The 23,274-nt window shown below is 52.7% G+C and overlaps 5 protein-coding genes across 5 annotated transcripts; all 5 read left to right on the top strand.

Moving 5' to 3' along the window:
- Positions 1-1,864: 1,864 nt before the first annotated feature.
- LOC129151130 (beta-catenin-like protein 1) lies at positions 1,865-3,556 on the top strand. The gene has a single exon (XM_054725026.1). It carries the CDS (start codon positions 1,865-1,867, stop codon positions 3,554-3,556), a length of 1,692 nt encoding a protein of 563 aa, XP_054581001.1.
- Positions 3,557-6,190: 2,634 nt separating this feature from the next.
- On the top strand, positions 6,191-7,882 carry LOC129151128 (beta-catenin-like protein 1). The gene has a single exon (XM_054725020.1). It carries the CDS (start codon positions 6,191-6,193, stop codon positions 7,880-7,882), a length of 1,692 nt encoding a protein of 563 aa, XP_054580995.1.
- A 2,640-nt stretch (positions 7,883-10,522) lies between these two features.
- LOC129151126 (beta-catenin-like protein 1) lies at positions 10,523-12,214 on the top strand. The gene has a single exon (XM_054725019.1). The coding sequence runs from the start codon at positions 10,523-10,525 to the stop codon at positions 12,212-12,214; it is 1,692 nt and encodes a 563-aa protein (XP_054580994.1).
- A 2,632-nt stretch (positions 12,215-14,846) lies between these two features.
- LOC129151125 (beta-catenin-like protein 1) lies at positions 14,847-16,538 on the top strand. The gene has a single exon (XM_054725018.1). The coding sequence runs from the start codon at positions 14,847-14,849 to the stop codon at positions 16,536-16,538; it is 1,692 nt and encodes a 563-aa protein (XP_054580993.1).
- Positions 16,539-19,172: 2,634 nt separating this feature from the next.
- LOC129151124 (beta-catenin-like protein 1) lies at positions 19,173-20,864 on the top strand. The gene has a single exon (XM_054725017.1). It carries the CDS (start codon positions 19,173-19,175, stop codon positions 20,862-20,864), a length of 1,692 nt encoding a protein of 563 aa, XP_054580992.1.
- The last annotated feature ends 2,410 nt before the right edge of the window (positions 20,865-23,274 follow it).

Genomic DNA, 23,274 nt, shown 5'->3' with positions numbered 1-23,274 from the left:
CAAGTAGATTTCTAGTTTTCAAGGTGATGGTATTAGGAAGTGGGGCCTCGAGGAGGTGATTGGGTCATCAGGTGGAGCCCGTATGAATGGGATTAGCGCTTATATAAGAGGCAGGAGAAAGCTCGCTCACCTCCTTCTGCCAGGGGAGGACCCACTTACAAGGCGCACTTAGGAACTACAAAGCGTGCCCTCGTGTGACAACAAATCTGCTAGCGCCTTGATCTTTAACTTCCCATCCTCCGGAACTGTGAGAAATAAACTTGTCGTTTATAAGCCACCCAGTCTATGATTTCCCCGCCTTCACCACAGAGCCTGAAAGACTAAGACAACATAAACCCGAAGGCCCGATGGCCAAAGGCTAAGGGGAGTGAGGGATAGGCTTAACACCCTTTGGAGAGAGAGACTAATTCCAGTCACGGGCCTTCAGATGCTCTCTTTGACTTATTCTTTCCCAAGGATGGACTCCTTTCTCCTACAAACAGCCTTTTGATGTTTCTTGGGTTTAAACAAGATCATCCACTTTCCAACGGGTCTTGCCTAAACCGATAAACAGAAGCCCAAAGAGGGAAATCCGATCACCAACAGGTTTTCAGCCAGTCAGAGTTGTATGGCCTTGGGCGATATACGAGGACTTTCTGAGCCAGCACTATTCAACACATACACAATGGGAGCAAGACACAAAAAGAGCCACCTCTGTAGGTTACATCCTCTACCACACACAATAAAAAGATAAAGAAACGTGTGAAATTAAGTTTGAGAGTTTATTTGAGTCAAAATGTCACTTCAATACGTAATCGATAGAGGTCTTAAAAATCCAGTGAGGCTTTAGCCAGTTTGGCTCAGTGGATAGAGCGTCGGCCTGCGGACGAAGGGTCCCAGGTTGATTCCGGTCAAGGGCACGTACCTTGGTTGCGGGCACGTCCCCGGTAGGGAGTGTGCAGGAGGCAGCTCATCAATGTTTCTCTCTCATCGATGTTTCTAACTCTCTATCCCTCTCCCTTCCTCTCTGTAAAAACTCAATAAAGTATATATATTTTTTTAAAAAACTCAAGTGAGCCCTTTTATTTACGTCATGGTACATTTCAATTTAACCTAGCCATATTTCTAGTTTTCTTTTAAAAAAATTGTTTTTTCCTAAATGTATTTTTATGGATTGCAGAGAGGAAGAGATAGAAACCTCAATGATGAGAGAAAGCCATTGATACAACGTCTCCTGCATGTCCCATCCTGGAGATTCAGTCTGAAACCCAGGAATGCGCCTTTGACCTGAAGTTAAAAGCAAGACTCTTGGATCCCCAGGCGGACACTCTACCCCCTGAACAAACCCTCAGGTACCCTTTAGCCACATGTGGTTGGTGGTATAGTACTGGAGAGTGCAGTTCTATATCTTAGCTTCCTCATCGGTGAAATGAGGATAACATCGCCTAGGCCACTGGAAGGACCAGGAGAGATCTCTTCCTGGGAAACCCCTGCATCCCGCCCTGCCCTGGGGAAGTCCCCAATCAATCTAGTTTCTCAAGGTCTTCTCTCTCCTGGCCCCGCCCTCCTGCAAAGGGCCCAATAAATGTAGTTTCCCAAGGTCTTTTCTCTCGTGGCCCCGCCCCCTTCAAGTCTCCGCCCCTTTCCCCGCCCCCTGCCCGCTCAGGGAGGAAGCGGCCAGGCCATAAATGCAGTGTGCTTCAAGGCAGCACAGCCTTCAAACACAGTGGGGCTGGCTCCTGCTCCTCGCACCCTTGACCTCCTTGGCTCTGCGTCCCCGCTCAGGGCTTGGGCAGTGTGGCTGCGGCGCTGCTGAAGGGGCCACGGCTTGGTTGTGAGCGGAAGCCAGGAGCCAGGGTTGCCCGTGGGAGCCGCGCCTGGAAGCATGGATGTGGGCGAACTGCTCAGCTACCAGCCCAACAGGGGCACAAAACGTCCCCGGGATGAGGAAGAGGAAGAGCGGAACAGGCCCAGGAAACACGCTGGTCCTGGAGAACTTGGCCGCTTTCGGGAAGAGGGAACGAAGGTGGGAAGAGCGGCGGAGGAGGCCCCCAAAAGGCTGCTTCCGATTAGGGACAGCGAGGGGGAGGGGGGAGAGGAGGAGGAGGAACCATTGGATGCAAGCTCCGTGAAGAAGATGATCCTCACCTTTGAAAAGAGGTCGTACAGAAACCAAGAGCTGCGCGTCAAGTTCCCAGACAGGCCCGAGAGGTTTATGGAGTCCGAGCTGGACCTCGATGACATCATTCAGGAGATGCACGTGGTAGCCACCCGGCCAGACCTGTACCCCCTCCTCGTGGAGCTGGGCGCCGTTCGGTCTCTCCTCGGGCTGCTGGGACACGACAACACCGACGTGTCCATAGCTGTGGTCCGTCTGCTGGAGGAGTTCACGGATGTAGACGCCCTCCACGAGGGCGAAGAGGGAGCAGAAGTGCTCATCGAGGCTCTGGCGGACGGACAAGTGGTGGCGCTGCTCGTGCAGAACCTGGGGCGCCTGCAGGAGTCGGTGAGCGAGGAGGCGCAGGGCGTGCACGACACCCTGGCTCTTGTGGAGAACATGGCCGAGTTCCGGCCCCAGACGTGCGAGGAGGCGGCCCAGCAGGGCCTTCTGCGGTGGCTGCTGAAGAGGCTGAAGGCCAAGATGCCGTTCGATGCCAACAAGCTGTACTGCAGCGAAGTGCTGGCCATCTTGCTGCAGGACAGTGACGCCAACAGGGCACTGCTTGGGGAGCTGGAAGGAATCGACGTGCTTCTTCAGCAGGTGTCCGCCTTTAAAAGACGCAATCCCCGCACTGCGGAGGAGCAGGAGATGATGGAGAACCTGTTTGACGCGCTCTGTTCCTGCCTGCTGCTCGGTTCCAATCGGGAGCGCTTCCTGAAGGGCGAGGGTGTTCAGCTGATGAATCTCATGCTCAGGGAAAAGCAGGTGGCCAGGAGCAGCGCCCTGAAGGTGCTGGACCATGCCATGCTGGGGCCCGAGGGCTCCGACACTTGCCGTAAGTTTGTGGACATTCTGGGCTTGCGAACCATCTTTCCTCTCTTCATGAAGTCTCCCAAGAAGATCAAGAAGGCGGGGAGCACTGAGAAGGAGCACGAAGAGCACGTCTGCTCCATCCTGGCCTCCCTCCTGCGGAACCTGAGAGGGCAGCGGCGAACCCGGCTGCTCAGGAAATTCACTGAACACGGCAGCGAGAAGGTTGACAGACTGATGGAGCTGCATTTTAAGTATCTGGAGGCCGTGCAGGTGGCCGACGAGAAGATGGAAGGGGCGAAGCACCACAGGCTCCTGCGAGGGGAAATGCCAGACAGCGACTCAGACGAGGAGTTCTACCTCCGGCGCTTGGACGCGGGGCTCTTTGTCCTGCAGCACATCTGCTACATCCTGGCGGAGATCTGCAATGCCAAGGACCCCCAGATCCGGCAGAGGGTTCACCAGATCTTAAACATGAGAGGGAGCTCCATCGACACGGTCAGGCACATCGTCGAGGAGTACGCGGAGAGCCTCGGGGACGGCCGGAGCCCGGAGTTCCGCGAGAGCGAGCAGAGGCGCATCCTGGGCCTGCTGGTCAACCTCTAGAGCCCGCCCTGGGCGGCACCCACACTCTCAGGGCCTTCCTCCCAGTTTCTTCTGGGCTCAGTGTGACTTCCCGACACAGCGAACCCGTGTTTTGTGTGGGTTTTTTGTTTTAAATAGTACCAAAGAGTGTAAAACATTGTATTACTGTGGTACTGTACCCGTTTCCACGTAGATCGTTAGGAAGGGTTGTTCTAATGAAAGGGTCTGGGCTTGGCAACACATATATTAAAAGGCCTAAAGTTGTCTCTTGCTGTAGAAAAAAAAAAAAATCAAAAATTAAAAAAAAAAAAAACTTTTAGTGTCGTCTCATGTTCTTAGCATGAAATTCAGTCTCCTGATCATGACCCACAAGGCACTTTGAGGAAACTCCCTCCTCTGTCAGGCGCTGTAGGAGGCTTTTTGTAACAGGGTTTAAGGGGGAGCAGGGCATGTAGAACTCCAGCTCTCGTGGACTCTCAGCCAGTAAGTAGAAATTACAAAGGCAGACACGTGCAGTACAGCGGGTGCTAAGAAAGGGCATAATGAGGAGGGGCTGCTTACTCAGACCGAAGGGGACTTGAGCGACTCTAACAAAGTGACATTTGAGGCCTGAAGAATGAGAAAGAATTGGATGAGGAGCGGGGCTGGTGGCCTGACAGAAAGGGGGAGGATTGGGCACTTTGAGGCATAAACATAATTTTTGTGTAATTGGAGACAGTAAAGATGGGCTGTGGAGGATGCTTATAAATATTGCTATGGTCTGAATATTTGTGTCCTCCCAAAATTCACAAGTAGATTTCTAGTTTTCAAGGTGATGGTATGAGGAAGTGGGGCCTCGAGGAGGTGATTGGGTCATCAGGTGGAGCCCTTATGAATGGGATTAGCGCTTATATAAGAGGCAGGAGAAAGCTCGCTCACCTCCTTCTGCCAGGGGAGGACCCACTTACAAGGCGCACTTAGGAACTACAAAGCGTGCCCTCACGTGACAACAAATCTGCTAGCGCCTTGATCTTGAACTTCCCATCCTCCGGAACTGTGAGAAATAAACTTGTCGTTTATAAGCCACCCAGTCTATGATTTCCCCGCCTTCACCACAGAGCCTGAAAGACTAAGACAACATAAACCCGAAGGCCCGATGGCCAAAGGCTAAGGGGAGTGAGGGATAGACTTAACACCCTTTGGAGAGAGAGACTAATTCCAGTCACGGGCCTTCAGATGCTCTCTTTGACTTATTCTTTCCCAAGGATGGACTCCTTTCTCCTACAAACAGCCTTTTGATGTTTCTTGGGTTTAAACAAGATCATCCACTTTCCAACGGGTCTTGCCTAAACCGATAAACAGAAGCCCAAAGAGGGAAATCCGATCACCAACAGGTTTTCAGCCAGTCAGAGTTGTATGGCCTTGGGCGATATACGAGGACTTTCTGAGCCAGCACTATTCAACACATACACAATGGGAGCAAGACACAAAAAGAGCCACCTCTGTAGGTTACATCCTCTACCACACACAATAAAAAGATAAAGAAACGTGTGAAATTAAGTTTGAGAGTTTATTTGAGTCAAAATGTCACTTCAATACGTAATCGATAGAGGTCTTAAAAATCCAGTGAGGCTTTAGCCAGTTTGGCTCAGTGGATAGAGCGTCGGCCTGCGGACGAAGGGTCCCAGGTTGATTCCGGTCAAGGGCACGTACCTTGGTTGCGGGCACGTCCCCGGTAGGGAGTGTGCAGGAGGCAGCTCATCAATGTTTCTCTCTCATCGATGTTTCTAACTCTCTATCCCTCTCCCTTCCTCTCTGTAAAAACTCAATAAAGTATATATATATTTTTTTAAAAAACTCAAGTGAGCCTTTTTATTTGACGTCATGGTACATTTCAATTTAACCTAGCCATATTTCTAGTTTTCTTTTAAAAAAATTGTTTTTTCCTAAATGTATTTTTATGGATTGCAGAGAGGAAGAGATAGAAACCTCAATGATGAGAGAAAACCATTGATACAACGTCTCCTGCATGTCCCATCCTGGAGATTCAGTCTGAAACCCAGGAATGCGCCTTTGACCTGAAGTTAAAAGCAAGACTCTTGGATCCCCAGGCGGACACTCTACCCCCTGAACAAACCGTCAGGTACCCTTTAGCCACATGTGGTTGGTGGTATAGTACTGGAGAGTGCAGTTCTATATCTTAGCTTCCTCATCGGTGAAATGAGGATAACATCGCCTAGGCCACTGGAAGGACCAGGAGAGATCTCTTCCTGGGAAACCCCTGCATCCCGCCCTGCCCTGGGGAAGTCCCCAATCAATCTAGTTTCTCAAGGTCTTCTCTCTCCTGGCCCCGCCCTCCTGCAAAGGGCCCAATAAATGTAGTTTCCCAAGGTCTTTTCTCTCGTGGCCCCGCCCCCTTCAAGTCTCCGCCCCTTTCCCCGCCCCCTGCCCGCTCAGGGAGGAAGCGGCCAGGCCATAAATGCAGTGTGCTTCAAGGCAGCACAGCCTTCAACCACAGTGGGGCTGGCTCCTGCTTCTCGCACCCTTGACCTCCTTGGCTCTGCGTCCCCGCTCAGGGCTTGGGCAGTGTGGCTGCGGCGCTGCTGAAGGGGCCACGGCTTGGTTGGGAGCGGAAGCCAGGAGCCAGGGTTGCCCGTGGGAGCCGCGCCTGGAAGCATGGATGTGGGCGAACTGCTCAGCTACCAGCCCAACAGGGGCACAAAACGTCCCCGGGATGAGGAAGAGGAAGAGCGGAACAGGCCCAGGAAACACGCTGGTCCTGGAGAACTTGGCCGCTTTCGGGAAGAGGGAACGAAGGTGGGAAGAGCGGCGGAGGAGGCCCCCAAAAGGCTGCTTCCGATTAGGGACAGCGAGGGGGAGGGGGGAGAGGAGGAGGAGGAACCATTGGATGCAAGCTCCGTGAAGAAGATGATCCTCACCTTTGAAAAGAGATCGTACAGAAACCAAGAGCTGCGCGTCAAGTTCCCAGACAGGCCCGAGAGGTTTATGGAGTCCGAGCTGGACCTCGATGACATCATTCAGGAGATGCACGTGGTAGCCACCCGGCCAGACCTGTACCCCCTCCTCGTGGAGCTGGGCGCCGTTCGGTCTCTCCTCGGGCTGCTGGGACACGACAACACCGACGTGTCCATAGCTGTGGTCCGTCTGCTGGAGGAGTTCACGGATGTAGACGCCCTCCACGAGGGCGAAGAGGGAGCAGAAGTGCTCATCGAGGCTCTGGCGGACGGACAAGTGGTGGCGCTGCTCGTGCAGAACCTGGGGCGCCTGCAGGAGTCGGTGAGCGAGGAGGCGCAGGGCGTGCACGACACCCTGGCTCTTGTGGAGAACATGGCCGAGTTCCGGCCCCAGACGTGCGAGGAGGCGGCCCAGCAGGGCCTTCTGCGGTGGCTGCTGAAGAGGCTGAAGGCCAAGATGCCGTTCGATGCCAACAAGCTGTACTGCAGCGAAGTGCTGGCCATCTTGCTGCAGGACAGTGACGCCAACAGGGCACTGCTTGGGGAGCTGGAAGGAATCGACGTGCTTCTTCAGCAGGTGTCCGCCTTTAAAAGACGCAATCCCCGCACTGCGGAGGAGCAGGAGATGATGGAGAACCTGTTTGACGCGCTCTGTTCCTGCCTGCTGCTCGGTTCCAATCGGGAGCGCTTCCTGAAGGGCGAGGGTGTTCAGCTGATGAATCTCATGCTCAGGGAAAAGCAGGTGGCCAGGAGCAGCGCCCTGAAGGTGCTGGACCATGCCATGCTGGGGCCCGAGGGCTCCGACACTTGCCGTAAGTTTGTGGACATTCTGGGCTTGCGAACCATCTTTCCTCTCTTCATGAAGTCTCCCAAGAAGATCAAGAAGGCGGGGAGCACTGAGAAGGAGCACGAAGAGCACGTCTGCTCCATCCTGGCCTCCCTCCTGCGGAACCTGAGAGGGCAGCGGCGAACCCGGCTGCTCAGGAAATTCACTGAACACGGCAGCGAGAAGGTTGACAGACTGATGGAGCTGCATTTTAAGTATCTGGAGGCCGTGCAGGTGGCCGACGAGAAGATGGAAGGGGCGAAGCACCACAGGCTCCTGCGAGGGGAAATGCCAGACAGCGACTCAGACGAGGAGTTCTACCTCCGGCGCTTGGACGCGGGGCTCTTTGTCCTGCAGCACATCTGCTACATCCTGGCGGAGATCTGCAATGCCAAGGACCCCCAGATCCGGCAGAGGGTTCACCAGATCTTAAACATGAGAGGGAGCTCCATCGACACGGTCAGGCACATCGTCGAGGAGTACGCGGAGAGCCTCGGGGACGGCCGGAGCCCGGAGTTCCGCGAGAGCGAGCAGAGGCGCATCCTGGGCCTGCTGGTCAACCTCTAGAGCCCGCCCTGGGCGGCACCCACACTCTCAGGGCCTTCCTCCCAGTTTCTTCTGGGCTCAGTGTGACTTCCCGACACAGCGAACCCGTGTTTTGTGTGGGTTTTTTGTTTTAAATAGTACCAAAGAGTGTAAAACATTGTATTACTGTGGTACTGTACCCGTTTCCACGTAGATCGTTAGGAAGGGTTGTTCTAATGAAAGGGTCTGGGCTTGGCAACACATATATTAAAAGGCCTAAAGTTTTCTCTTGCTGTAGAAAAAAAAAAAAATCAAAAATTAAAAAAAAATAAATAAAACCTTTTAGTGTCGTCTCATGTTCTTAGCATGAAATTCAGTCTCCTGATCATGACCCACAAGGCACTTTGAGGAAACTCCCTCCTCTGTCAGGCGCTGTAGGAGGCTTTTTGTAACAGGGTTTAAGGGGGAGCAGGGCATGTAGAACTCCAGCTCTCGTGGACTCTCAGCCAGTAAGTAGAAATTACAAAGGCAGACACGTGCAGTACAGCGGGTGCTAAGAAAGGGCATAATGAGGAGGGGCTGCTTACTCAGACCGAAGGGGACTTGAGCGACTCTAACAAAGTGACATTTGAGGCCTGAAGAATGAGAAAGAATTGGATGAGGAGCGGGGCTGGTGGCCTGACAGAAAGGGGGAGGATTGGGCACTTTGAGGCATAAACATAATTTTTGTGTAATTGGAGACAGTAAAGATGGGCTGTGGAGGATGCTTATAAATATTGCTATGGTCTGAATATTTGTGTCCTCCCAAAATTCACAAGTAGATTTCTAGTTTTCAAGGTGATGGTATGAGGAAGTGGGGCCTTGAGGAGGTGATTGGGTCATAAGGTGGAGCCCTTATGAATGGGATTAGTGCTTATATAAGAGGCAGGAGAAAGCTCGCTCACCTCCTTCTGCCAGGGGAGGACCCACTTACAAGGCGCACTTAGGAACTACAAAGCGTGCCCTCGTGTGACAACAAATCTGCTAGCGCCTTGATCTTGAACTTCCCATCCTCCGGAACTGTGAGAAATAAACTTGTCGTTTATAAGCCACCCAGTCTATGATTTCCCCGCCTTCACCACAGAGCCTGAAAGACTAAGACAACATAAACCCGAAGGCCCGATGGCCAAAGGCTAAGGGGAGTGAGGGATAGACTTAACACCCTTTGGAGAGAGAGACTAATTCCAGTCACGGGCCTTCAGATGCTCTCTTTGACTTATTCTTTCCCAAGGATGGACTCCTTTCTCCTACAAACAGCCTTTTGATGTTTCTTGGGTTTAAACAAGATCATCCACTTTCCAACGGGTCTTGCCTAAACCGATAAACAGAAGCCCAAAGAGGGAAATCCGATCACCAACAGGTTTTCAGCCAGTCAGAGTTGTATGGCCTTGGGCGATATACGAGGACTTTCTGAGCCAGCACTATTCAACACATACACAATGGGAGCAAGACACAAAAAGAGCCACCTCTGTAGGTTACATCCTCTACCACACACAATAAAAAGATAAAGAAACGTGTGAAATTAAGTTTGAGAGTTTATTTGAGTCAAAATGTCACTTCAATACGTAATCGATAGAGGTCTTAAAAATCCAGTGAGGCTTTAGCCAGTTTGGCTCAGTGGATAGAGCGTCGGCCTGCGGACGAAGGGTCCCAGCTTGATTCCGGTCAAGGGCATGTACCTTGGTTGCGGGCACGTCCCCGGTAGGGAGTGTGCAGGAGGCAGCTCATCAATGTTTCTCTCTCATCGATGTTTCTAACTCTCTATCCCTCTCCCTTCCTCTCTGTAAAAACTCAATAAAGTATATATATATTTTTTTAAAAAACTCAAGTGAGCCTTTTTATTTGACGTCATGGTACATTTCAATTTAACCTAGCCATATTTCTAGTTTTCTTTTAAAAAAATTGTTTTTTCCTAAATGTATTTTTATGGATTGCAGAGAGGAAGAGATAGAAACCTCAATGATGAGAGAAAACCATTGATACAACGTCTCCTGCATGTCCCATCCTGGAGATTCAGTCTGAAACCCAGGAATGCGCCTTTGACCTGAAGTTAAAAGCAAGACTCTTGGATCCCCAGGCGGACACTCTACCCCCTGAACAAACCGTCAGGTACCCTTTAGCCACATGTGGTTGGTGGTATAGTACTGGAGAGTGCAGTTCTATATCTTAGCTTCCTCATCTGTGAAATGAGGATAACATCGCCTAGGCCACTGGAAGGACCAGGAGAGATCTCTTCCTGGGAAACCCCTGCATCCCGCCCTGCCCTGGGGAAGTCCCCAATCAATCTAGTTTCTCAAGGTCTTCTCTCTCCTGGCCCCGCCCTCCTGCAAAGGGCCCAATAAATGTAGTTTCCCAAGGTCTTTTCTCTCGTGGCCCCGCCCCCTTCAAGTCTCCGCCCCTTTCCCCGCCCCCCTGCCCGCTCAGGGAGGAAGCGGCCAGGCCATAAATGCAGTGTGCTTCAAGGCAGCACAGCCTTCAACCACAGTGGGGCTGGCTCCTGCTTCTCGCACCCTTGACCTCCTTGGCTCTGCGTCCCCGCTCAGGGCTTGGGCAGTGTGGCTGCGGCGCTGCTGAAGGGGCCACGGCTTGGTTGGGAGCGGAAGCCAGGAGCCAGGGTTGCCCGTGGGAGCCGCGCCTGGAAGCATGGATGTGGGCGAACTGCTCAGCTACCAGCCCAACAGGGGCACAAAACGTCCCCGGGATGAGGAAGAGGAAGAGCGGAACAGGCCCAGGAAACACGCTGGTCCTGGAGAACTTGGCCGCTTTCGGGAAGAGGGAACGAAGGTGGGAAGAGCGGCGGAGGAGGCCCCCAAAAGGCTGCTTCCGATTAGGGACAGCGAGGGGGAGGGGGGAGAGGAGGAGGAGGAACCATTGGATGCAAGCTCCGTGAAGAAGATGATCCTCACCTTTGAAAAGAGATCGTACAGAAACCAAGAGCTGCGCGTCAAGTTCCCAGACAGGCCCGAGAGGTTTATGGAGTCCGAGCTGGACCTCGATGACATCATTCAGGAGATGCACGTGGTAGCCACCCGGCCAGACCTGTACCCCCTCCTCGTGGAGCTGGGCGCCGTTCGGTCTCTCCTCGGGCTGCTGGGACACGACAACACCGACGTGTCCATAGCTGTGGTCCGTCTGCTGGAGGAGTTCACGGATGTAGACGCCCTCCACGAGGGCGAAGAGGGAGCAGAAGTGCTCATCGAGGCTCTGGCGGACGGACAAGTGGTGGCGCTGCTCGTGCAGAACCTGGGGCGCCTGCAGGAGTCGGTGAGCGAGGAGGCGCAGGGCGTGCACGACACCCTGGCTCTTGTGGAGAACATGGCCGAGTTCCGGCCCCAGACGTGCGAGGAGGCGGCCCAGCAGGGCCTTCTGCGGTGGCTGCTGAAGAGGCTGAAGGCCAAGATGCCGTTCGATGCCAACAAGCTGTACTGCAGCGAAGTGCTGGCCATCTTGCTGCAGGACAGTGACGCCAACAGGGCACTGCTTGGGGAGCTGGAAGGAATCGACGTGCTTCTTCAGCAGGTGTCCGCCTTTAAAAGACGCAATCCCCGCACTGCGGAGGAGCAGGAGATGATGGAGAACCTGTTTGACGCGCTCTGTTCCTGCCTGCTGCTCGGTTCCAATCGGGAGCGCTTCCTGAAGGGCGAGGGTGTTCAGCTGATGAATCTCATGCTCAGGGAAAAGCAGGTGGCCAGGAGCAGCGCCCTGAAGGTGCTGGACCATGCCATGCTGGGGCCCGAGGGCTCCGACACTTGCCGTAAGTTTGTGGACATTCTGGGCTTGCGAACCATCTTTCCTCTCTTCATGAAGTCTCCCAAGAAGATCAAGAAGGCGGGGAGCACTGAGAAGGAGCACGAAGAGCACGTCTGCTCCATCCTGGCCTCCCTCCTGCGGAACCTGAGAGGGCAGCGGCGAACCCGGCTGCTCAGGAAATTCACTGAACACGGCAGCGAGAAGGTTGACAGACTGATGGAGCTGCATTTTAAGTATCTGGAGGCCGTGCAGGTGGCCGACGAGAAGATGGAAGGGGCGAAGCACCACAGGCTCCTGCGAGGGGAAATGCCAGACAGCGACTCAGACGAGGAGTTCTACCTCCGGCGCTTGGACGCGGGGCTCTTTGTCCTGCAGCACATCTGCTACATCCTGGCGGAGATCTGCAATGCCAAGGACCCCCAGATCCGGCAGAGGGTTCACCAGATCTTAAACATGAGACGGAGCTCCATCGACACGGTCAGGCACATCGTCGAGGAGTACGCGGAGAGCCTCGGGGACGGCCGGAGCCCGGAGTTCCGCGAGAGCGAGCAGAGGCGCATCCTGGGCCTGCTGGTCAACCTCTAGAGCCCGCCCTGGGCGGCACCCACACTCTCAGGGCCTTCCTCCCAGTTTCCTCTGGGCTCAGTGTGACTTCCCGACACAGCGAACCCGTGTTTTGTGTGGGTTTTTTGTTTTAAATAGTACCAAAGAGTGTAAAACATTGTATTACTGTGGTACTGTACCCGTTTCCACGTAGATCGTTAGGAAGGGTTGTTCTAATGAAAGGGTCTGGGCTTGGCAACACATATATTAAAAGGCCTAAAGTTTTCTCTTGCTGTAGAAAAAAAAAAAAATCAAAAATTAAAAAAAAAAAAAACCTTTTAGTGTCGTCTCATGTTCTTAGCATGAAATTCAGTCTCCTGATCATGACCCACAAGGCACTTTGAGGAAACTCCCTCCTCTGTCAGGCGCTGTAGGAGGCTTTTTGTAACAGGGTTTAAGGGGGAGCAGGGCATGTAGAACTCCAGCTCTCGTGGACTCTCAGCCAGTAAGTAGAAATTACAAAGGCAGGCACGTGCAGTACAGCGGGTGCTAAGAAAGGGCATAATGAGGAGGGGCTGCTTACTCAGACCGAAGGGGACTTGAGCGACTCTAACAAAGTGACATTTGAGGCCTGAAGAATGAGAAAGAATTGGATGAGGAGCGGGGCTGGTGGCCTGACAGAAAGGGGGAGGATTGGGCACTTTGAGGCATAAACATAATTTTTGTGTAATTGGAGACAGTAAAGATGGGCTGTGGAGGATGCTTATAAATATTGCTATGGTCTGAATATTTGTGTCCTCCCAAAATTCACAAGTAGATTTCTAGTTTTCAAGGTGATGGTATGAGGAAGTGGGGCCTCGAGGAGGTGATTGGGTCATCAGGTGGAGCCCTTATGAATGGGATTAGCGCTTATATAAGAGGCAGGAGAAAGCTCGCTCACCTCCTTCTGCCAGGGGAGGACCCACTTACAAGGCGCACTTAGGAACTACAAAGCGTGCCCTCACGTGACAACAAATCTGCTAGCGCCTTGATCTTTAACTTCCCATCCTCCGGAACTGTGAGAAATAAACTTGTCGTTTATAAGCCACCCAGTCTATGATTTCCCCGCCTTCACCACAGAGCCTGAAAGACTAAGACAACATAAACCCGAAGGCCCGATGGCCAAAGGCTAAGGGGAGTGAGGGATAGGCTTAACACCCTTTGGAGAGAGAGACTAATTCCAGTCACGGGCCTTCAGATGCTCTCTTTGACTTATTCTTTCCCAAGGATGGACTCCTTTCTCCTACAAACAGCCTTTTGATGTTTCTTGGGTTTAAACAAGATCATCCACTTTCCAACGGGTCTTGCCTAAACCGATAAACAGAAGCCCAAAGAGGGAAATCCGATCACCAACAGGTTTTCAGCCAGTCAGAGTTGTATGGCCTTGGGCGATATACGAGGACTTTCTGAGCCAGCACTACTCAACACATACACAATGGGAGCAAGACACAAAAAGAGCCACCTCTGTAGGTTACATCCTCTACCACACACAATAAAAAGATAAAGAAACGTGTGAAATTAAGTTTGAGAGTTTATTTGAGTCAAAATGTCACTTCAATACGTAATCGATAGAGGTCTTAAAAATCCAGTGAGGCTTTAGCCAGTTTGGCTCAGTGGATAGAGCGTCGGCCTGCGGACGAAGGGTCCCAGGTTGATTCCGGTCAAGGGCACGTACGTTGGTTGCGGGCACGTCCCCGGTAGGGAGTGTGCAGGAGGCAGCTCATCAATGTTTCTCTCTCATCGATGTTTCTAACTCTCTATCCCTCTCCCTTCCTCTCTGTAAAAACTCAATAAAGTATATATATTTTTTTAAAAAACTCAAGTGAGCCTTTTTATTTACGTCACGGTACATTTCAATTTAACCTAGCCATATTTCTAGTTTTCTTTTAAAAAAATTGTTTTTTCCTAAATGTATTTTTATGGATTGCAGAGAGGAAGAGATAGAAACCTCAATGATGAGAGAAAGCCATTGATACAACGTCTCCTGCATGTCCCATCCTGGAGATTCAGTCTGAAACCCAGGAATGCGCCTTTGACCTGAAGTTAAAAGCAAGACTCTTGGATCCCCAGGCGGACACTCTACCCCCTGAACAAACCATCAGGTACCCTTTAGCCACATGTGGTTGGTGGTATAGTACTGGAGAGTGCAGTTCTATATCTTAGCTTCCTCATCTGTGAAATGAGGATAACATCGCCTAGGCCACTGGAAGGACCAGGAGAGATCTCTTCCTGGGAAACCCCTGCATCCCGCCCTGCCCTGGGGAAGTCCCCAATCAATCTAGTTTCTCAAGGTCTTCTCTCTCCTGGCCCCGCCCTCCTGCAAAGGGCCCAATAAATGTAGTTTCCCAAGGTCTTTTCTCTCGTGGCCCCGCCCCCTTCAAGTCTCCGCCCCTTTCCCCGCCCCCTGCCCGCTCAGGGAGGAAGCGGCCAGGCCATAAATGCAGTGTGCTTCAAGGCAGCACAGCCTTCAACCACAGTGGGGCTGGCTCCTGCTTCTCGCACCCTTGACCTCCTTGGCTCTGCGTCCCCGCTCAGGGCTTGGGCAGTGTGGCTGCGGCGCTGCTGAAGGGGCCACGGCTTGGTTGGGAGCGGAAGCCAGGAGCCAGGGTTGCCCGTGGGAGCCGCGCCTGGAAGCATGGATGTGGGCGAACTGCTCAGCTACCAGCCCAACAGGGGCACAAAACGTCCCCGGGATGAGGAAGAGGAAGAGCGGAACAGGCCCAGGAAACACGCTGGTCCTGGAGAACTTGGCCGCTTTCGGGAAGAGGGAACGAAGGTGGGAAGAGCGGCGGAGGAGGCCCCCAAAAGGCTGCTTCCGATTAGGGACAGCGAGGGGGAGGGGGGAGAGGAGGAGGAGGAACCATTGGATGCAAGCTCCGTGAAGAAGATGATCCTCACCTTTGAAAAGAGATCGTACAGAAACCAAGAGCTGCGCGTCAAGTTCCCAGACAGGCCCGAGAGGTTTATGGAGTCCGAGCTGGACCTCGATGACATCATTCAGGAGATGCACGTGGTAGCCACCCGGCCAGACCTGTACCCCCTCCTCGTGGAGCTGGGCGCCGTTCGGTCTCTCCTCGGGCTGCTGGGACACGACAACACCGACGTGTCCATAGCTGTGGTCCGTCTGCTGGAGGAGTTCACGGATGTAGACGCCCTCCACGAGGGCGAAGAGGGAGCAGAAGTGCTCATCGAGGCTCTGGCGGACGGACAAGTGGTGGCGCTGCTCGTGCAGAACCTGGGGCGCCTGCAGGAGTCGGTGAGCGAGGAGGCGCAGGGCGTGCACGACACCCTGGCTCTTGTGGAGAACATGGCCGAGTTCCGGCCCCAGACGTGCGAGGAGGCGGCCCAGCAGGGCCTTCTGCGGTGGCTGCTGAAGAGGCTGAAGGCCAAGATGCCGTTCGATGCCAACAAGCTGTACTGCAGCGAAGTGCTGGCCATCTTGCTGCAGGACAGTGACGCCAACAGGGCACTGCTTGGGGAGCTGGAAGGAATCGACGTGCTTCTTCAGCAGGTGTCCGCCTTTAAAAGACGCAATCCCCGCACTGCGGAGGAGCAGGAGATGATGGAGAACCTGTTTGACGCGCTCTGTTCCTGCCTGCTGCTCGGTTCCAATCGGGAGCGCTTCCTGAAGGGCGAGGGTGTTCAGCTGATGAATCTCATGCTCAGGGAAAAGCAGGTGGCCAGGAGCAGCGCCCTGAAGGTGCTGGACCATGCCATGCTGGGGCCCGAGGGCTCCGACACTTGCCGTAAGTTTGTGGACATTCTGGGCTTGCGAACCATCTTTCCTCTCTTCATGAAGTCTCCCAAGAAGATCAAGAAGGCGGGGAGCACTGAGAAGGAGCACGAAGAGCACGTCTGCTCCATCCTGGCCTCCCTCCTGCGGAACCTGAGAGGGCAGCGGCGAACCCGGCTGCTCAGGAAATTCACTGAACACGGCAGCGAGAAGGTTGACAGACTGATGGAGCTGCATTTTAAGTATCTGGAGGCCGTGCAGGTGGCCGACGAGAAGATGGAAGGGGCGAAGCACCACAGGCTCCTGCGAGGGGAAATGCCAGACAGCGACTCAGACGAGGAGTTCTACCTCCGGCGCTTGGACGCGGGGCTCTTTGTCCTGCAGCACATCTGCTACATCCTGGCGGAGATCTGCAATGCCAAGGACCCCCAGATCCGGCAGAGGGTTCACCAGATCTTAAACATGAGAGGGAGCTCCATCGACACGGTCAGGCACATCGTCGAGGAGTACGCGGAGAGCCTCGGGGACGGCCGGAGCCCGGAGTTCCGCGAGAGCGAGCAGAGGCGCATCCTGGGCCTGCTGGTCAACCTCTAGAGCCCGCCCTGGGCGGCACCCACACTCTCAGGGCCTTCCTCCCAGTTTCCTCTGGGCTCAGTGTGACTTCCCGACACAGCGAACCCGTGTTTTGTGTGGGTTTTTTGTTTTAAATAGTACCAAAGAGTGTAAAACATTGTATTACTGTGGTACTGTACCCGTTTCCACGTAGATCGTTAGGAAGGGTTGTTCTAATGAAAGGGTCTGGGCTTGGCAACACATATATTAAAAGGCCTAAAGTTTTCTCTTGCTGTAGAAAAAAAAAAAATCAAAAATTAAAAAAAAAAAAAAACCTTTTAGTGTCGTCTCATGTTCTTAGCATGAAATTCAGTCTCCTGATCATGACCCACAAGGCACTTTGAGGAAACTCCCTCCTCTGTCAGGCGCTGTAGGAGGCTTTTTGTAACAGGGTTTAAGGGGGAGCAGGGCATGTAGAACTCCAGCTCTCGTGGACTCTCAGCCAGTAAGTAGAAATTACAAAGGCAGACACGTGCAGTACAGCGGGTGCTAAGAAAGGGCATAATGAGGAGGGGCTGCTTACTCAGACCGAAGGGGACTTGAGCGACTCTAACAAAGTGACATTTGAGGCCTGAAGAATGAGAAAGAATTGGATGAGGAGCGGGGCTGGTGGCCTGACAGAAAGGGGGAGGATTGGGCACTTTGAGGCATAAACATAATTTTTGTGTAATTGGAGACAGTAAAGATGGGCTGTGGAGGATGCTTATAAATATTGCTATGGTCTGAATATTTGTGTCCTCCCAAAATTCACAAGTAGATTTCTAGTTTTCAAGGTGATGGTATGAGGAAGTGGGGCCTCGAGGAGGTGATTGGGTCATCAGGTGGAGCCCTTATGAATGGGATTAGCGCTTATATAAGAGGCAGGAGAAAGCTCGCTCACCTCCTTCTGCCAGGGGAGGACCCACTTACAAGGCGCACTTAGGAACTACAAAGCGTGCCCTCACGTGACAACAAATCTGCTAGCGCCTTGATCTTTAACTTCCCATCCTCCGGAACTGTGAGAAATAAACTTGTCGTTTATAAGCCACCCAGTCTATGATTTCCCCGCCTTCACCACAGAGCCTGAAAGACTAAGACAACATAAACCCGAAGGCCCGATGGCCAAAGGCTAAGGGGAGTGAGGGATAGACTTAACACCCTTTGGAGAGAGAGACTAATTCCAGTCACGGGCCTTCAGATGCTCTCTTTGACTTATTCTTTCCCAAGGATGGACTCCTTTCTCCTACAAACAGCCTTTTGATGTTTCTTGGGTTTAAACAAGATCATCCACTTTCCAACGGGTCTTGCCTAAGCCGATAAACAGAAGCCCAAAGAGGGAAATCCGATCACCACCAGGTTTTCAGCCAGTCAGAGTTGTATGGCCTTGGGCGATATACGAGTACTTTCTGAGCCAGCACTACTCAACACATACACAATGGGAGCAAGACACAAAAAGAGCCACCTCTGTAGGTTACATCCTCTACCACACACAATAAAAAGATAAAGAAACGTGTGAAATTAAGTTTGAGAGTTTATTTGAGTCAAAATGTCACTTCAATACGTAATCGATAGAGGTCTTAAAAATCCAGTGAGGCTTTAGCCAGTTTGGCTCAGTGGATAGAGCGTCGGCCTGCGGACGAAGGGTCCCAGGTTGATTCCGGTCAAGGGCATGTACGTTGGTTGCGGGCACGTCCCCGGTAGGGAGTGTGCAGGAGGCAGCTCATCAATGTTTCTCTCTCATCGATGTTTCTAACTCTCTATCCCTCTCCCTTCCTCTCTGTAAAAACTCAATAAAGTATATATATTTTTTTAAAAAACTCAAGTGAGCCCTTTTATTTACGTCATGGTACATTTCAATTTAACCTAGCCATATTTCTAGTTTTCTTTTAAAAACATTGTTTTTTCCTAAATGTAATTTTATGGATTGCAGAGAGGAAGAGATAGAAACCTCAATGATGAGAGAAAGCCATTGATACAACGTCTCCTGCATGTCCCATCCTGGAGATTCAGTCTGAAACCCAGGAATGCGCCTTTGACCTGAAGTTAAAAGCAAGACTCTTGGATCCCCAGGCGGACACTCTACCCCCTGAACAAACCATCAGGTACCCTTTAGCCACATGTGGTTGGTGGTATAGTACTGGAGAGTGCAGTTCTATATCTTAGCTTCCTCATCTGTGAAATGAGGATAACATCGCCTAGGCCACTGGAAGGACCAGGAGAGATCTCTTCCTGGGAAACCCCTGCATCCCGCCCTGCCCTGGGGAAGTCCCCAATCAATCTAGTTTCTCAAGGTCTTCTCTCTCCTGGCCCCGCCCTCCTGCAAAGGGGCCCAATAAATGTAGTTTCCCAAGGTCTTTTCTCTCGTGGCCCCGCCCCCTTCAAGTCTCCGCCCCTTTCCCCGCCCCCCTGCCCGCTCAGGGAGGAAGCGGCCAGGCCATAAATGCAGTGTGCTTCAAGGCAGCACAGCCTTCAACCACAGTGGGGCTGGCTCCTGCTTCTCGCACCCTTGACCTCCTTGGCTCTGCGTCCCCGCTCAGGGCTTGGGCAGTGTGGCTGCGGCGCTGCTGAAGGGGCCACGGCTTGGTTGGGAGCGGAAGCCAGGAGCCAGGGTTGCCCGTGGGAGCCGCGCCTGGAAGCATGGATGTGGGCGAACTGCTCAGCTACCAGCCCAACAGGGGCACAAAACGTCCCCGGGATGAGGAAGAGGAAGAGCGGAACAGGCCCAGGAAACACGCTGGTCCTGGAGAACTTGGCCGCTTTCGGGAAGAGGGAACGAAGGTGGGAAGAGCGGCGGAGGAGGCCCCCAAAAGGCTGCTTCCGATTAGGGACAGCGAGGGGGAGGGGGGAGAGGAGGAGGAGGAACCATTGGATGCAAGCTCCGTGAAGAAGATGATCCTCACCTTTGAAAAGAGGTCGTACAGAAACCAAGAGCTGCGCGTCAAGTTCCCAGACAGGCCCGAGAGGTTTATGGAGTCCGAGCTGGACCTCGATGACATCATTCAGGAGATGCACGTGGTAGCCACCCGGCCAGACCTGTACCCCCTCCTCGTGGAGCTGGGCGCCGTTCGGTCTCTCCTCGGGCTGCTGGGACACGACAACACCGACGTGTCCATAGCTGTGGTCCGTCTGCTGGAGGAGTTCACGGATGTAGACGCCCTCCACGAGGGCGAAGAGGGAGCAGAAGTGCTCATCGAGGCTCTGGCGGACGGACAAGTGGTGGCGCTGCTCGTGCAGAACCTGGGGCGCCTGCAGGAGTCGGTGAGCGAGGAGGCGCAGGGCGTGCACGACACCCTGGCTCTTGTGGAGAACATGGCCGAGTTCCGGCCCCAGACGTGCGAGGAGGCGGCCCAGCAGGGCCTTCTGCGGTGGCTGCTGAAGAGGCTGAAGGCCAAGATGCCGTTCGATGCCAACAAGCTGTACTGCAGCGAAGTGCTGGCCATCTTGCTGCAGGACAGTGACGCCAACAGGGCACTGCTTGGGGAGCTGGAAGGAATCGACGTGCTTCTTCAGCAGGTGTCCGCCTTTAAAAGACGCAATCCCCGCACTGCGGAGGAGCAGGAGATGATGGAGAACCTGTTTGACGCGCTCTGTTCCTGCCTGCTGCTCGGTTCCAATCGGGAGCGCTTCCTGAAGGGCGAGGGTGTTCAGCTGATGAATCTCATGCTCAGGGAAAAGCAGGTGGCCAGGAGCAGCGCCCTGAAGGTGCTGGACCATGCCATGCTGGGGCCCGAGGGCTCCGACACTTGCCGTAAGTTTGTGGACATTCTGGGCTTGCGAACCATCTTTCCTCTCTTCATGAAGTCTCCCAAGAAGATCAAGAAGGCGGGGAGCACTGAGAAGGAGCACGAAGAGCACGTCTGCTCCATCCTGGCCTCCCTCCTGCGGAACCTGAGAGGGCAGCGGCGAACCCGGCTGCTCAGGAAATTCACTGAACGCGGCAGCGAGAAGGTTGACAGACTGATGGAGCTGCATTTTAAGTATCTGGAGGCCGTGCAGGTGGCCGACGAGAAGATGGAAGGGGCGAAGCACCACAGGCTCCTGCGAGGGGAAATGCCAGACAGCGACTCAGACGAGGAGTTCTACCTCCGGCGCTTGGACGCGGGGCTCTTTGTCCTGCAGCACATCTGCTACATCCTGGCGGAGATCTGCAATGCCAAGGACCCCCAGATCCGGCAGAGGGTTCACCAGATCTTAAACATGAGAGGGAGCTCCATCGACACGGTCAGGCACATCGTCGAGGAGTACGCGGAGAGCCTCGGGGACGGCCGGAGCCCGGAGTTCCGCGAGAGCGAGCAGAGGCGCATCCTGGGCCTGCTGGTCAACCTCTAGAGCCCGCCCTGGGCGGCACCCACACTCTCAGGGCCTTCCTCCCAGTTTCTTCTGGGCTCAGTGTGACTTCCCGACACAGCGAACCCGTGTTTTGTGTGGGTTTTTTGTTTTAAATAGTACCAAAGAGTGTAAAACATTGTATTACTGTGGTACTGTACCCGTTTCCACGTAGATCGTTAGGAAGGGTTGTTCTAGTGAAAGGGTCTGGGCTTGGCAACACATATATTAAAAGGCCTAAAGTTTTCTCTTGCTGTAGAAAAAAAAAAAAATCAAAAATTAAAAAATAAATAAATAAAACCTTTTAGTGTCGTCTCATGTTCTTAGCATGAAATTCAGTCTCCTGATCATGACCCACAAGGCACTTTGAGGAAACTCCCTCCTCTGTCAGGCGCTGTAGGAGGCTTTTTGTAACAGGGTTTAAGGGGGAGCAGGGCATGTAGAACTCCAGCTCTCGTGGACTCTCAGCCAGTAAGTAGAAATTACAAAGGCAGGCACGTGCAGTACAGCGGGTGCTAAGAAAGGGCATAATGAGGAGGGGCTGCTTACTCAGACCGAAGGGGACTGGAGCGACTCTAACAAAGTGACATTTGAGGCCTGAAGAATGAGAAAGAATTGGATGAGGAGCGGGGCTGGTGGCCTGACAGAAAGGGGGAGGATTGGGCACTTTGAGGCATAAACATAATTTTTGTGTAATTGGAGACAGTAAAGATGGGCTGTGGAGGATGCTTATAAATATTGCTATGGTCTGAATATTTGTGTCCTCCCAAAATTCACAAGTAGATTTCTAGTTTTCAAGGTGATGGTATTAGGAAGTGGGGCCTCGAGGAGGTGATTGGGTCATAAGGTGGAGCCCTTATGAATGGGATTAGTGCTTATATAAGAGGCAGGAGAAAGCTCGCTCACCTCCTTCTGCCAGGGGAGGACCCACTTACAAGGCGCACTTAGGAACTACAAAGCGTGCCCTCGTGTGACAACAAATCTGCTAGCGCCTTGATCTTGAACTTCCCATCCTCCGGAACTGTGAGAAATAAACTTGTCGTTTATAAGCCACCCAGTCTATGATTTCCCCGCCTTCACCACAGAGCCTGAAAGACTAAGACAACATAAACCCGAAGGCCCGATGGCCAAAGGCTAAGGGGAGTGAGGGATAGACTTAACACCCTTTGGAGAGAGAGACTAATTCCAGTCACGGGCCTTCAGATGCTCTCTTTGACTTATTCTTTCCCAAGGATGGACTCCTTTCTCCTACAAACAGCCTTTTGATGTTTCTTGGGTTTAAACAAGATCATCCACTTTCCAACGGGTCTCGCCTAAGCCGATAAACAGAAGCCCAAAGAGGGAAATCCGATCACCAACAGGTTTTCACCCAGTCAGAGTTGTATGGCCTTGGGCGATATACGAGGACTTTCTGAGCCAGCACTACTCAACACATACACAATGGGAGCAAGACACAAAAAGAGCCACCTCTGTAGGTTACATCCTCTACCACACACAATAAAAAGATAAAGAAACGTGTGAAATTAAGTTTGAGAGTTTATTTGAGTCAAAATGTCACTTCAATACGTAATCGATAGAGGTCTTAAAAATCCAGTGAGGCTTTAGCCAGTTTGGCTCAGTGGATAGAGCGTCGGCCTGCGGACGAAGGGTCCCAGGTTGATTCCGGTCAAGGGCATGTACCTTGGTTGCGGGCACGTCCCCGGTAGGGAGTGTGCAGGAGGCAGCTCATCAATGTTTCTCTCTCATCGATGTTTCTAACTCTCTATCCCTCTCCCTTCCTCTCTGTAAAAACTCAATAAAGTATATATATTTTTTTAAAAAACTCAAGTGAGCCTTTTTATTTGACGTCATGGTACATTTCAATTTAACCTAGCCATATTTCTAGTTTTCTTTTAAAAAAATTGTTTTTTCCTAAATGTATTTTTATGGATTGCAGAGAGGAAGAGATAGAAACCTCAATGATGAGAGAAAACCATTGATACAACGTCTCCTGCATGTCCCATCCTGGAGATTCAGTCTGAAACCCAGGAATGCGCCTTTGACCTGAAGTTAAAAGCAAGACTCTTGGATCCCCAGGCGGACACTCTACCCCCTGAACAAACCGTCAGGTACCCTTTAGCCACATGTGGTTGGTGGTATAGTACTGGAGAGTGCAGTTCTATATCTTAGCTTCCTCATCGGTGAAATGAGGATAACATCGCCTAGGCCACTGGAAGGACCAGGAGAGATCTCTTCCTGGGAAACCCCTGCATCCCGCCCTGCCCTGGGGAAGTCCCCAATCAATCTAGTTTCTCAAGGTCTTCTCTCTCCTGGCCCCGCCCTCCTGCAAAGGGCCCAATAAATGTAGTTCCCCAAGGTCTTTTCTCTCGTGGCCCCGCCCCCTTCAAGTCTCCGCCCCTTTCCCCGCCCCCTG

The sequence above is a fragment of the Eptesicus fuscus genome, chromosome 13 (assembly GCF_027574615.1).
Source record: "Eptesicus fuscus isolate TK198812 chromosome 13, DD_ASM_mEF_20220401, whole genome shotgun sequence".
NCBI lineage: Eukaryota > Metazoa > Chordata > Mammalia > Chiroptera > Vespertilionidae > Eptesicus > Eptesicus fuscus.
The sequence above is the reverse complement of the archived record's forward strand: the minus strand, read 5'-3'. Positions and strand labels throughout refer to the sequence as shown.

Bases quoted from the DNA above. Each gene is read 5' to 3' on its own strand.
- LOC129151130 (XM_054725026.1), top strand. From the start codon at position 1,865: ATGGATGTGGGCGAACTGCTCAGCTACCAGCCCAACAGGGGCACAAAA.
- LOC129151128 (XM_054725020.1), top strand. From the start codon at position 6,191: ATGGATGTGGGCGAACTGCTCAGCTACCAGCCCAACAGGGGCACAAAA.
- LOC129151126 (XM_054725019.1), top strand. From the start codon at position 10,523: ATGGATGTGGGCGAACTGCTCAGCTACCAGCCCAACAGGGGCACAAAA.
- LOC129151125 (XM_054725018.1), top strand. From the start codon at position 14,847: ATGGATGTGGGCGAACTGCTCAGCTACCAGCCCAACAGGGGCACAAAA.
- LOC129151124 (XM_054725017.1), top strand. From the start codon at position 19,173: ATGGATGTGGGCGAACTGCTCAGCTACCAGCCCAACAGGGGCACAAAA.